The sequence below is a fragment of the Priapulus caudatus genome, unplaced genomic scaffold, assembly GCF_000485595.1.
Source record: "Priapulus caudatus unplaced genomic scaffold, Priapulus_caudatus-5.0.1 Scaffold273, whole genome shotgun sequence".
Taxonomy (NCBI): Eukaryota; Metazoa; Priapulida; class Priapulimorpha; order Priapulimorphida; family Priapulidae; genus Priapulus; species Priapulus caudatus.
The window spans coordinates 281,997-297,106 of NW_014577334.1; the positions used below are offsets into that span (position 1 = coordinate 281,997).

The 15,110-nt window shown below is 45.5% G+C and overlaps 1 protein-coding gene across 1 annotated transcript in view; it reads right to left on the bottom strand.

The window, feature by feature from the left end:
* Positions 1-13,185, bottom strand: part of LOC106808397 (unconventional myosin-Vb-like) — a 77,697-nt gene extending 64,512 nt beyond the window's left edge. Inside the window, exons 1-4 of the mRNA XM_014811107.1 lie at positions 13,038-13,185; positions 12,127-12,352; positions 11,328-11,425; positions 444-451 (exon numbers count right to left, since the gene is read on the bottom strand). Coding sequence (XP_014666593.1) covers positions 444-451; positions 11,328-11,425; positions 12,127-12,352; positions 13,038-13,121 — 416 coding nt within the window. The 5' untranslated portion in view covers positions 13,122-13,185. The remainder of the gene's footprint in view (positions 1-443; positions 452-11,327; positions 11,426-12,126; positions 12,353-13,037) is intronic.
* Positions 13,186-15,110: the final 1,925 nt, after the last annotated feature.

The following is a 15,110-nucleotide window of genomic DNA, read 5'->3' on the forward strand; positions in this document are numbered from 1 at the left end:
CACTCATTGTATAAAACACATGCACCTAATGTACAAAGCACACACGTATATAAATACCAACGCTTGCAGGGTATTAAAGCCTTTGTGTTGGCTTTTCTTTGTGTGCGATTTGTTGCCTGTGCTGCCATTCTTTAACCCTGTGTTGTGTGATCTTCAATTGTTGTGCTTGAATTTTTTCTTTCGCCTGTCAATTATTGTCAGCTATGCCATCTGTGAGCGAGCTTTTTCTTTTCTGATAGTCTATATATATATTAATATATATATATATATCTTGGGACCAGTGCATTATGTGTTTTTGTATTGCGGTCGCGAATCATGTGGACTCAGCGGTAATTTCGCATGATTATGTTTATATATATTCAGTTTATTATTTTTCACAACAACGCTCATCATATTATTGTATTATCTCAATCGTATTTTCATTCCATGCGTTAACGTGCTTAAGTAACGTATCTTAAGCTTAGCGGAGTGCGACTGATAGACTTGTATAGTCAATTCACGCTAACCTCGCTGATATTATTTTTTAAAAAACTTGTCTGTTATACTATGTAACATTGCTAAATTACTTGAAAGACGTAAAATAAATTTCAAAATCTAAATCTAAATCTACTATTAGACTATTAGAGATCAAGAGCTATTATTGTGGGAGTGCCAGAAAAATATTGGAGTGCAATTTTTTGCTAACATCCGTCTTTAGAGTCAATATTTTAGCGCCGTGCTAGCACATTTTTTGCGCCTATGCAGTTTCAAAACCTGACTGTTGCAAATGCGACGGCTGCGACGGCTCGACTGGCTAATACGTTGACAGGAGCGTGGTACATATAACAACAGTCGTACTGTAACCGTGAAGGATCGTCTCGGCAGATCCTGAAGCTTGTTTCACACATTCTATAGAGTCGACTTGTCACAGTTCACCCTGAGATGTATAAACGAAGTCATGCATTCTGATGGATCTGCTAAGAAAAAAACATACTAAATGCCACGACGACAACAATGCGTTCCTCTAAAGCACTGCTTTTATCAATGCCACACTGTATTACATGAGCGTGCATCGCATACGATCAACATCTAAACTTTTGTAGAGCCTCAGTTTTTTCACAGTAGAACTTTTTATTAATCATTATGCAACATGTTTCATTTACCGAAACTGGTCGCAAAATTGAGTTAATTCATCATTATATATATTATATATTAATATATTCATTATACATAACATCACCTTTACATCCCTCCCTATCTGCCAAACATATATAAAAAAATTGACACTCGGTGTTTGTTTTGAAATTCACAAATATTTCTTAGCCTGGGGTCTTATACCTAACCCTAAACCACCGCTAACTCTACCAACCGCTAACACTAACCCAAACCCGTATACTCCTTAACCCAACCTAACCCATCACCAACCCTCACCTAAACCTCACCTTACCCCTACCCTAACACCATAACCTGACCCCTATACCCTAACTCCCAACCCTAATAACCAACCCTCATCACATTTACTCTGCGCATATCTATTCCCTAATCCAACCCTAATTCCTACATTTAATCCCACCCTAATCCCTAAACCCCAACCCTCGCCAATTTTCTCTGCCGTATACAGGGTTAGACACTAACCCATATTTAGTTCACTAGTACTTACAGGACTTAGCGTAAAAGAAAAATTTACTAGTCCTTCCAAGATTCTAACGTATGCTGCCGAAGGACTCCCTTACTAGGCAGCATAGCGACGAGCATTGTGATTTGTCGGGGTGGGGGGGTAGGTGGGGTGGAGGGTGCGAGCCCCCCTTCTGCTACGGATGGACAGGGCGTCTCTCCCCAAGGTACAAGGGTGTCTCCCCAGAAAGGTTTTAGTTAAAGACATTGCAATTGTATAAATTACAATGTAAACTTTGTTGATGAATTTCATAAGATTAAAATTTAAATTAAATAACATTTTAATTCGAAATAAAATCGGCCTACTTTGATAGAAGAAATATGGTGGATCCGTCATCTATACACAGAAAGGAATTTGCGCTTCAATTTACCTAGCTACAAACTGTTCCCGTGCGCCTGTGTATCGCTATCGCCGTTAATGAACCTCGCTGCAGGCCTTTGTCGTGCAGGTAAGTGCAGTGCGACATCTAACCCTCTGGCCTTGTCAAGGCTGCACAGCTTGAGCGTAAATCGGTGTCAGGGCCTGCCCGTTTGTCCAACTAGCATGTGCCATTTCTAAGATGGGTTCGCCCATTTACGGTGGATAATATTGTTTCTTATGCCACCGCGACTGATCGCGTGACCGTCAGTCGTTACGTCACGCACGAAACTCGGCATGCTCTGAGACAGTGAAAATGCATAGCAGCCTAGCTCTATGGCTACATCACGCACATTACCACTGATGCAAAAAGCCTAACCCTAAACCCTAACCCTTAACCCTATCCTAACCCTAACCCTAACCCTATCCGCTAAACCGCTAACGCCTAACACCTACCCTAACCCTATAAACCGCTAACCCTAACCCTAATTACCGTGTGGATATATGTGTTCTATGCCAAGCGGACTGACTCGCGTGACGTCAGCTGTACGCTCACGCACGAACTCGCATCTCTGAGTACAGTTGAATGAACAGCCTAGCTGCTGAGGCTACATCACGCACATACGCTGGAATGCCAAAAACCCTAACCCTAACCCTAACCGCTAAGCCTTCGCTAACGCCTAACCCTAGACCCTATCCTTAACCCCTAACCCTAACCGCTAACCGCTAACCCTACCCTAACCCTAACCTAATTAGAATCTTAATAACAGCTCAATACTAACACTTAACACTAACACAAAAAATAGTTAAAATGGATAAAGAAGAAAAATACAGAAAAATAAAAAATATTGAAACAGATGGGATTCGAACCCATCACCTTCAAGAAAAATCGTTCGCGCGCCTTACCGCCGTTGCGCTAGTTTGAGTTCGCTCAAGATGTATTTATGTATGTGCCATAATGCATACATGATGTGCTGTGCGTGATTGGTCTGATGCACTGGACGGCACAGCTGACGTACACTTGAAACATCACGCAATCAAGTCGGTTGGCTAGAAAACATAATCCACCCGCGCAGTGTACTAATCGCATGGATAGATGGCGGCTTCGAGTGGCACTGTCCGGTATCACTGCTAAACCAATGCGTCTAGTCGAAGCGAGAATAACCGCTCAAATGAATGAAATCAGAGTTGCAAAGTAGAGGCTGCAAAGACATCTTGGAGGCAAAGCTGATCGGCACGTATCACGTACACGTGCGTGCGTGGGCACGTACACGTGTGTGCGTGCACATGTGGCCTACTGTGTACGTCGCCATGTACAGTCGCGGCGCTGTGCGTGTGCACGTCACGTGCGTGCTTGTGAAGGCACGTACACGTCGTGCTGCACTTACACGTGGTGCGTGCATAGGCACGTAACACAAGCCAGCAGAGAGCCAACACATGGCACAGGCGGGGGTGTGTGCGTTGCGTCGTGCACGTACACGGTGCGGCGCTTGTGCTTCATGTGCCACGTACACCGTGCGTGTGTGCCGTGCGGTTGTGGCATGCGTTGCGTGTTCTGCGTGGTCCGTGCACATGTGGTGTCGTGGTTGCGTGGTGCCACGTACACGCTGCGGGCGCAGCTGCGCTACGTGTCGCACGTACACGTGCGTGCGTAGTATGCCGCACATGTGCGCTGCTGTGGTGTGTGTGTATGTAGTGTGCACATCCGGTGCCCTGGCGTGACAGTGTGTATGTTACAGCTGCGTGCGTACGTGGCACGCTTACACGTGTGTGCGTTGCGTTGGTGGTGCACGCTACGTCGTACGTGGGTCGGGCAGCTGGGAAAGCTGGATCTGCAACGTACACGTACACGTTTGCGCTGTGCGTGGGCACGTACACGTGGTGTTGCGTGCATGTGCACGTACACGTGCGCGGTGCGCTGTGCACGTACACGTGCAGCGCGTGCGTGTCGCACATTGCCGTGCGTGTGCATGTACACGTGCGTGCGTGAATAGGCCACGCTACAAGTGTGTGCACGTTACACGTGCGCTGCGTGCATCAGCACGTACACGATGGCTGTGCGTGCGTGTGCCACGTACACGCTGCGGGCATGTGTGCATTGTGACGTACACGTGCGTGCGTGCGTGCGTGTGCACGTGCGCTGTTACACATGTGTGTGTGCGTGCGTGTTGCACGTACGCACGTGCGGGCGTGCGTGATTGCCACGTACACCGTGCGGGCGGTGCGTGGTAGCACGTAACACGTGCGGGCGTGCTTACGTTCGTGATGTAATCGTGCGTACGTGCTGTGTGCATACACGTGCGTTGCGTCATGCACGTACATGTAGCGTGGTGCGTGCGGCCGTTGTGTAGGTACGCTGTGCACATACACGTGCCTGCCGTGGCGTGTGCAGTACAGGTGCGGCGATACGTGGGCACGCCCCCATCACGTGTGTGCTGGTGGGTGCGTGTGCACGTACACGTGCGTGCGTGTGAGTACACGTGCGGCGCGCTGCGTGGTGCGACGCGCAGCTGTGCACGTACACGTGCGTGCGTGGTTGCATTACACGCTGGTAGTGCCTGCGTTGTTGCACCGGTACAACGTGCGCGTGCGGTGTGCACTTTTATCACCTTTTTGAGTCGCCACACACCATTTCAAATTCTCAACGTTGCTGGTCACTCTGGTCCCCCACTGTTTCGTGATCAAGACATGCGTCTTGCATTTCTTTTTGCTAGATCTTTCTGTGCCCCTGGGAAGCATCATGCGCATTAAAATTTCAAACGATAGTTTGTAGCTGCCGCGTTGAAAAACTACCAGACATTACATGCCTGCACACAGCGTCTACCTTGGCTGGGTCATAGCTCTAGCACGGTGTATGACGATTTCCACCGCTGGCTGGAACGGCACGCCATCTTTTTCGTGTATATAGACACGCTTGGCATCTATTTCTCCTGCCTGCGATTTGACGTTTGGAAGGCTGGAAGTTCGGCGAGCGTCCGTCCAATATTCCACATAACAAGTGATGTTCGTTAGTTACTACTATGTGCCGATAATTATGTACCTACTATTAGCTTCAACATACTATTTGTATCCACGTGCTTCAAGTTAACACAGCAATGCGATGCTGTGCGTTGGCGATGTAAAATACCTCGCCTATGAGAGCGCTACATAACTGATTCGTTGCGTCATTTCTACAATAGACGTTTGTTCTAATGTCAAACAGCTGTCAAAAGCGATCGCATCGGGTAGACTGTGATTGGTGGTCTCATTGTTTTTAACAACATCGTTTGTACTCTGCGTAGTGGCTCTAGCATGCTAGAGGGGAAACTTGTTAAATGGGGCGAGTTATATATAGCTCTTTGGAATCTTCGGATGAGAGACGCTGCGCCTGCGTAAAATCGGCATGGGAAATTTGCGGACGCGTGCAGGGCACGGGGGAATATTATACTAGTCCTCGCCGGACTAACCTGCCTATCGGGATCTACTAGTCGTTCTGTATTTACTAGCCTCGCGACTAACGCTAGCGTTAGTGTCGAACCTGCGTATATAATTCCTAGCCGCTAGCAACCCCCCCCACAAAACAACCCTAACGCACCCTAACCCAACCTAGCTACTCACTCAGCTTGAGCTGCTCCGTACTCTAGGGCTCCTCGCACGACGGAAGCACAGCTGCGCTAGAAGATGTGGTAGTAGCAGCTCTCCGTACGCCGTGGAGGACGACGCGAGACTTCTCCACGCAGGCTAGCGCTGCATGTGCGCGACGACGATGTTTGCCAGTTCCTTGGTGAACGTCGATCTGCTTGTACTTTGCCGAATCTGCTGCTCGACGTTGTGTTCCGGATCGTCTTCGACCATTGCCGATGCCTGAAACGACGACAGGATTTTAGTGCGCGTTCATTACATGCGTCCCTGTTTAGATTAGTTAGTGTGACAACAGTAACGACAAACCATTTAATACACAACACAGTTAACACAACGAACAATAATAACAACAAAAACAGTATACAACAACAACTCAATTAACAAACAACCGACTCAAGCAAACCAGCGAACACTACAACAACAGCAGCAGCAGCACCAATCGAGGTAACAATAAACAACAGTGATAATAACAACAACAACAACAGCAACAATGCAAATAACGAACAATAACAACTACACACAAACCACATGCAATAACATCTTGCTAACACCAGATGCCCGTAGCTTAAGCACATTAACAACATCTTCCTTTGAAAAATTTAAAACACTTTACGATTTAAAAAAGCATTGGTTCTGCCACGACTAAAAGCACGTCTACATTACGTTATACTCACTGAATTAGAAAGATAAATTACCGCTCCACGCAAATCCTTACTGTGTAGAATCTCCGGTTAGTGACTTTCAAAATCATGCACACGCACAGTCATCTACAGTTTTACTACGCGATAAAATTCGCCGCAGAATCCAATCGCAATCTGCTCTGCGCCCTTGTGCGGTATCTCACGCGCTCGGCCGCCAAACTTACCATCCGATGGATTGGATAGACGCGAGAGCAGCTTTCTTCTCGATCTGTGTACTCGCTGTTGTCGAGCCTCCCGAACTGCGTAGCGAAGTTATCGATCGCGTACTTGGCCGACACCGTCGTTGCCCGGCGGCCCGACTCCCCCCCGGACACATGATGACTGGTCCCTCTCCTTCCCTGACGACCGCAACGATGACCATGAAGCCAATCAGGTTATCCACCAGACTCATAATAATAGGATATTATATATAGTATATATTATATTATATATATAATATAGAAGAGAGAGAGAGAGAGGAGAGAAAGAGAAGATAACGCAAGAGATGATGAGAGAGGAGAGTGAGGACGCGGGTCGGCGCGGGCTGGGCGGGGGGCGGCGGTCCGGACGGCGCGCGCGACGGCGCGAGCGCCGTGGCCCGGGGGAACCGGCGAGGAGACCCGCGGCCGGTCGCTGGCCAAACCAGGCAGCGCGGGCGAGGCCGGGGAGAGAGAAGAGAGAGAGAGAGGACCACAGGAGCGAGAGAGGAGGGAAGAGGAGGAGAGAGAGAGACGAGAACGAAGAGGAGAGAGAGAGACTTGACGGGAGAGAGCAACAGAGACAGAGGAAAGGGCGAGAGAGAGAGGAAAAGAAAGCGACGAGACAGTGGAGAGAGCGACGAGAGAGAGAGATAGCAGAGAGAGCGAGAGAGATGATGAGGAGACAAGGAGAGAGAAGCGAAAGAGAGAGAAAGAGAGAGAGAGATGCGGGGGGCGAGGAGAGAAGAGAAGAGGGAGAGTGAGGCGAGCAGAGAGAACCGAGAGAAGCGAGAGGAGAGACAGTTACGCAGAGAGAGCACGCAGAGAGAGAGAGAGAGAGTGAGAGTAGACGGAGCTGCAGAGACGAGAGAGAGAGAGAGAGAAAGCCGTACTCGGTCTGCATCCGATGAGGCATGTTCCCGTGAAAGAGTAGAGAGGAGGAGGCGGGGTGGAGAAAGGGCGACCCGAGCAGAACGAGGAGGAGAGGGTCGGTGAGAAAGGGGTGAAGAGAGAGAGCAGTCGGTGAGAACACGCAGACTCGTGTTGAGTGAGAGACTGAAGTATCGCATTCCCGTGTTTGATGTTCGACCTCGAGACCTCAACAATTTGCGTTTGATGGTTGTTGATTTGAGAAGATGTTTCCCTGGTGACCTACACCACTGTATCGTACGTTTAATTATGACATTAGCCACTGCTTGTAGGCCTCGCAGTTGACATGTTACTCATGGGAACAGAAAGTCTTGCTTATTATTTGTTTGTATGGTTAATTTGTTGTGTCGATGCTATGAAGTTAGCCACGAATGTATTGACGCGAATTGCATTTTTAAAGACAATGCATGACGGTCATCAGACACAATATTATAATTGACAATATGTTTTATAATTAGTGACCCATCTGTATAAATGTATATACCTGTAATTACATTTGTTGGGGACTTAATTACCATCACTAAGCCACATAAAGATCATGAGATTATTAAGGATTCACTTCAAGCTTTGCACGGTGCTATTGCTCAATGAGAGTTTAATGTGACATAATAAATACGAATCAATTACAGCGTTTCATTTAATAGAATGGAGCATGATACTTCTATGACTCAAACCTAAAATTCTTGAGTGTATTTTAATATACTATTAATATTTTGGAATTTGATTCTCTTCGGGGTGCTGCCCACCTCCCCCCCATCCCTGTCACGCCGCCACTTTTAACACGAGAAGCACGCAGCAGACAGACGCGGAGACTCGGCTCGCTATCGTTCCCTGGCCATGCGTGTGAACGCCTCGCTCGCGACGGCGCAATGCATGTGCGGTCACAGCTCGCCCTAGGGTCGGCGCCGCTGTACTCCATGGATCGTGTCCGATCGCAGATCGCCGTAAGTATCGTACGGATCATTGATGGCACCGCACGATACCTGTGAGCAGTCGGAGTGGAATGAGGCAACGTATATATATATAATATGAATATATATATTATATCCGCATATATATATATGATTCAAGAGGTTATAAAGACATTTGTCTTTAATAACTCCATGATATATATCTATATACTGTATATATTATTATATATATTATATATATTATACTATTATATATATATATATATTATATATATATAATCAGGAGTCAATATCAACTGGAAATCAAAAAAATAATCAATATTAATTGGTAGACTCCTGATATAATATAATATGTTATATTATATCAGCGATGCGTGATAGTTGACGTGAGACGGGTATTACTGCGTCCTACGCTAATGTTCGAGAGCGACATGTCCTACATTGCCCTTACGTGTCCTACGAGTTTCCCTACGTTCGGAGGCGCCGTGCACACGTCAGCGCAACAATCGCGATCATTCGTTATCCGATAATTATTAATGATCGATGGAATCAATATGCCGGACTCAGGCCGTGACACATCTACATGGTGCCGCGTAGCGCGCGTTAGACTTTTCTGACTGCATTATAACAGTTTGATGTGTCAGAGTATATGAATCGGTATTAATGAGTTCAGAAGTGTATTAGGGACTATTCTGAATGGCATTATAAGCCGTCTTAGAGTGTCGAGTATCTGATGTAATATGTAATTTAGTCTCAGAGTGTTAGACTCTATTCTGACTGATTATAAGAGTCTTAGAGTGTTAGCAGTGAGTGTATTGTAGAGTGTTAGACTATTCTAGGAGCTGCATTATAACAGTCTTAGAGTGTTTTCGAGTATTTTTGACGTGCTTTTTGTAACCAGTCTTAGAGTGTTATTGTTTAGAGTATATCTGACTGCATGAGCGTCAACCACTCATGGCGAATTCGGTGGGCATTTGACACACGTACACGCACGTACACGCAATGCAGGGACGTGGACCGTTTCGATAATAAAACGTATCTAATAACTGCGATCTGTATTCTACAATCCGCAAATCCTAATGTTTTATTAGCTCGTTTTGCCTATTATTGTCAATAATTTCCGGCGTTCGAATGCTCCTGGCTACACAGTCTCACCGACACCGCGTGCCACTTGCGCACTGAGCTCACACAATAAAAAACGGGTTTCTTATTTTGCACCAAGTGCCTTATGTGCCACACTAAAGCAGGGGCGCGAGAATAGGAGAAAGAAGAGCGTTTGGAATCTGGGGATGCGCCCAGCGAATAACAACAGCAGTTGCAGTTTAGTTCACAGCAAACAACAGAGCAGTTAATGCAATTATCCCATTTCATCGCGCGCTAACGTCGGTCCAGAGCGGGCGACGTACGCCGGAACATGAGATTCGAATAAGTCGCGGTGCGATCGCGGCAAGACAGCGACTATTATCTTGCTATTTATGTACGGTGCTTAGCAGTCACGTATTCCCGCTCTCCGCTTACGGAAGATTAGCGACTGCGACTAAACTTACGCCAATTACTACCAGTTGATTAACGCTGGTTGCGCCAATTGTGTAACGAACGACGCGCAGAGAAATACGCGCTTCATTCGCGGCGCCCATTTTTTGGGCGGGCCTCTTAATTTGCCCTCCGTGCAATCGCGGGGCCCAACGTGTTCTGAATTCCTCACGGCGAAACAAACCGACACTTTACCTGGTCTGGGCGCTTTTCAGGGATTATTAATGTTATTACGCTCCTAATGGAGCATCACCCTGATGTTCGACCTCGAGACCTCAACAATTTGCGTTTGATGTTGATGCAGAAGCAATGTTTCCCTGGTGACCAAACCACTGTATGTACGTTTAATTATGACATTAGCAACTGCTTGTAGCTCGCAGTGACATTTACTCATGGACAGAAAGTCTTGCTATTATTTGTTTGTATGGTTTAATCGTGTGTCATGTATGAAGTTAGCAGAATGTATTACGATTGCAATTTTTAAAGACAATGCATGACGTCATCAGACAACAATATTATAATTGACAATATTTTTATAATTAGTGACCCATCTGTAATAAATGTAATATACCTGTAATTACATTTGTTGGGATTAATACATCACTACCCACCATAAAGATCATGAATTATTAAGGATACACTCAAGCTTTTGCACGGGTATTGCTCTAATGAAGAGTATTACCTGTGACAAATAAATCGAATCAATTACACGTTTCATTTATAGATGAGATGTACTTCTATGCTCAAAACCATAAAAGCTTGAGTGTAATTTTAATATACTATTATATTTGTTGGAATTGATTCTCCTTCGGGTGCTGCCCCCTCCCCCCCATCCCTGTATGGCACTTTAACACAAAGCCACGCATGCAGGACACGACGCGGAGACTCGGCTAGCTATCGTCACCTGGCCATGCGTTTGAACGCCTCCTCGGCGACGGCGAATATGTGCGGGTCGAGCTCGCCCTGGTCGCGCCCGCTGTACGCCATGATCGTGTCCGCATCGTAGATCGGTAGATACTCGTACGGATTGATGGCCACCAGCACGATACCTGTGAGCAGTGGGAGTGATGAGCAACGTATATATATATAATATAATATGATATATTATATCCGCAATATATATATATATCAAGAGTTAATAAAGACAAATTTGTCTTTAATAACTCATGATATATACATAGTATACCGTCTCGCCTTTTTAGATATTTCACTGTGGGGCTGTCTCTCTCTCTCTCTCTCTCTCTCTCTCTCTCTCTCTCTCTCTCTCTCTCTCTCTCTCTCTCCCAGGGTCACCTAGAATAAATAGCAGTAGGAAAAAGCAGAAGACCCGTTCTTATATGGTTCAGTTTCGCCGAATGATTCAATTTCACGCCACATTCAATTCACACCAACTTTCACGCCGATGTTTTTGACGAAGAGCGCGAGAGGGAGGGGGGGGGAGAGAGAGAGACTCTCGCAGATCCTGAAGCTGTTTCACATCATCTATAGAGTCGACTGTCGGACATTCACCCTGAGATGTATAAACGAAGTCATCTTGATGATCTGTAAGAAAAAAAACATACTAAATGCCACGACGACAACAATGCGTTCCTCTAAAGCACTGCTTTATCAATGCCACACTGTATACATGAGGTGCATCCATCAACATCAACATCAAACTTTTGTAGAGCTCAGTTTTATTCACAGTAGCCTTTTATTAATCATTTATACAACATGTTCATTTACCGAAACTGGTCGCAAAATTGTTAATTCAAAAGTAATACATAACATCACCTTTACATCCTCCCTATCTTCACATATAAAAAATTGACACTCGGTTTTGTTTGAAATTCACCAATATTTCTTAGCTGGGTCTATTACCTAACCCTAACCCAACCCTAACCCTAACCCAACCCTAACCCTAACCCAACCCTAACCCTAACCCAACCCTAACCCTAACCCAACCCTAACTCTAACCCAACCCTAACCCCATCCCCAACCCTATCCTAACCCTCACACTTACCCCTACCCTAACCCCAAACCTGACCCCAACCCTAACCCCATCCCTAACCCCAACCCTAACCCTAACACCAACCCCTAATCAATTTCCTCTGCCATATCTATTCCCTAATCCTAACCCTAATCTACTTTAACCCAACCCTAACCCTAACCCCAACCCTTCGCCAATTTTCTCTGCCGTATATATTCCCTAGCTCTAACCCAACCACAGCCCTAACGCCACCCTAACCCCAACCAGCACTCACTCAGCTTGAGCTGCTCGTACTCTGGCTCCTCACAGACGGAGCACAGCTGGTAGAAGATGTGGTAGTTGCGCTCCTCCGTTGCCTGGAAGACGACGCGAGACTTCTCCAGCAGGTAGGTGCGCATGTGCGCGCCGACGATGTGCCAGTTCTTGTTGAAGTCAATCTGTATGTACTTGCCGAATCGGCTCGAGTTGTCGTTCCGGATCGTCTTCGCATTGCCGATGGCCTGCAACGACGACAGGATTTTGTGGGTTCATTAATGGTCCTGTTTAGATAGTTATTAGTAGTGACAACAGTAACAACAACAGTAACAACAACAACAATAACAACAACAACAGTAACAACAACAACAATAACAACAACACTAGCAACAGCAACAACTAACAACAACAGCAGCAGCAGCACCAATGAGAACAATAACAAACAGTGATAATAACAACAACAACAACAACAACAACAACAACAACAACAACAATGACAATGACGACAATAACAACTAACACACAAACACATCAATAACATCTTGCTTAACACCAGATGCGTAGCTTAACACATTAACAACATCTTCCTTGAAAAATTAATGAACACTTTACGATGAAAAGAGCATTGTTTTGCCACGACTAAAAGCACTCTACATAGTAACTCGCTGAATAGAAGATAATTACGCTCCACAAATCTTACGCGTAGAATCTCCGCGAGGTGGGAAGCACTATTAACAAGCTTTCAACGCGAATATTACTACGCACTAATCGCTCAACAAAAGTACGGCTTAATATCGTTAGTGACTTCAAATCTGCACACGCGAACAGCTCATCTACAGTTTTCTACGCGATAAAATTCGCCGCCGAGATCAATCCGACAATCTGCTCTGCGCCCTGTGCGCGTATTCACCCGCTCGCCCGCCACTGTACCTCCATGATTGGATTAGACGCGAGCACTTTCTTCTCGATCTGTGTCTCCGTGTGCGAGCCTCCGACTGTAGCGAAGTATCGCATCGCGTACTTGGCCGACACCGTCTTGCCCGCGCCCGACTCCCCGGACACGATGATCGACTGGTCCCTCTCCTCCCTGACGACGAAGATGACCGTGAAGCCAATCAGGTTTCCACCAGACGCATAATGGATAGGATATATATATATATATATATATATATTATATATATATATAATAGAAGAGAGAGACGAGAGCAGAGAGAGAGAGAGAGAGAGAGAGACGGACTAGGTGCAGAGAGAGAGAGAGAGAGAGAGAGAGAGAGAGAGACAAAAAGAGAGAGAGAGCCAGAGAGCAGAGACGAGAAGAGGAGAGAAGAGAGAGCAACGGAGAGAGAGAGAGAGAGAGAGCAACGAGAAGAGAGAGAGAGGAGAGAGACGAGAGAGAGAGAAAAGAGAGATGAGTGGAGAGTCATGAAAGAGAGCGATGAGAAGAGAAGAGCAAGAGAACCAGAGAAACGCGAGCGAGAAGAGAGAAGAGCGAGAGGCATGAGAAAGCCGGAGAAGAAGAGGAGAGAGAGCGAGAGCGAGAGAGAGAGGCAAGAGAGCGAGAGGGCGAGAAGAGAGAAGAGAGAGAGAGGAGAAGCGAAAGAGACAGGTGAGAGAGAGAACACGACGCAAGCAAGAGAGAGAGAGCGCGAAAAAGCGTCGAGATATCTCATTCATAATCTAACCGGACAACTACCAAGGCCGCCCTTGATATCTAAATTGATAATGCGATCCACCCCCCCCCATTTATAGTCTCCTATTTATATCAACGACATTTAATGACAATTAAAGTGGAACAGCTCCTAATGGAGCAATCACCCTGAATTGTTCAAACCGTCGAGAACCTATCACAATTTTCGTTTGACCGCTGATAGCAGAAAGCATGTTTCCCCCAGTGACACACAGCCACCTGTGATGTTACGTTTAATTAGGAACATTAGCATCTGCTTTGGTTGCTCCGGGCAGTGACATTTACTCATGAACAGAAGTCTTGCCTGTATTTGGTTTGTAAAATGTTATTCGTGGTGTCATGTATGAAGTTTAACGGCAAAATATGTAATTAGCGATTGGAGCGAATTATCTAAAAGACAATGAATACATGAACGTCAAATCCAACGACAACAAATATTATAATTCGAAAATATTTTTTAATAAAAATCTAGTGACCACAATCTGTAATAAAATGTTAAATATCCTGTAATAACATTTTGTTTGGGATTAAATACATCAACAATACCCCCGCACCATAAGATCAATGAATTATTAAGGGACTACATCACGCTTTTGCACGGGTATCGTCGCTCTAAATGAAGAGTAATTAGCAATGGTGTGAACAAATTAAATCGAATCAATTACACCGTTAATCATTTATAGATAGGATGTACTATCCTATGCTCAAAACCCATAAAAGCTTTGAAGTTTTGTAATTATTAATATACTATTTATAATTTGTTGGAGATTGAGATTCCCATTCGGCGCATGCCGCCGCTCCCCCCTAGTCCCTCGTACGCGCACTTTAAAAACGACGAAGCCAAGCGGGCGCATCAAAGGACACGCATTGCGGAGACCTCGGGGCTAGCTATCTCCACACTGGCCAATGCGTTTGAAGCGGCTCCTTCCTCCGGCGACGGCGGGAATTATTGCGGGTCGAGCTCGCCTGGTCGCGCCCTGCTGTACGCCATATCGTGTCCACATACGTAGATCGGACGTAGATATCAATATGGCGATTACGGGCACACCAGCACGATACCTGTGAGCAGTGGGAGTTATGACAAGTATATATATATAACTATAATAATGAATATATTAATATCCGCAATATATATATATATCAAGAGTCTAATAAAGACAGAATTTGTCTTTAATAACTCATGATATATATATACTATAGTATATATATATATTATATGCGGATACGATATATATATATATATATACTAATATATATATATATAATATATATAATCAAGAGTCAAGTATCGAACTGGAAAGTCAAAAAAATGAATC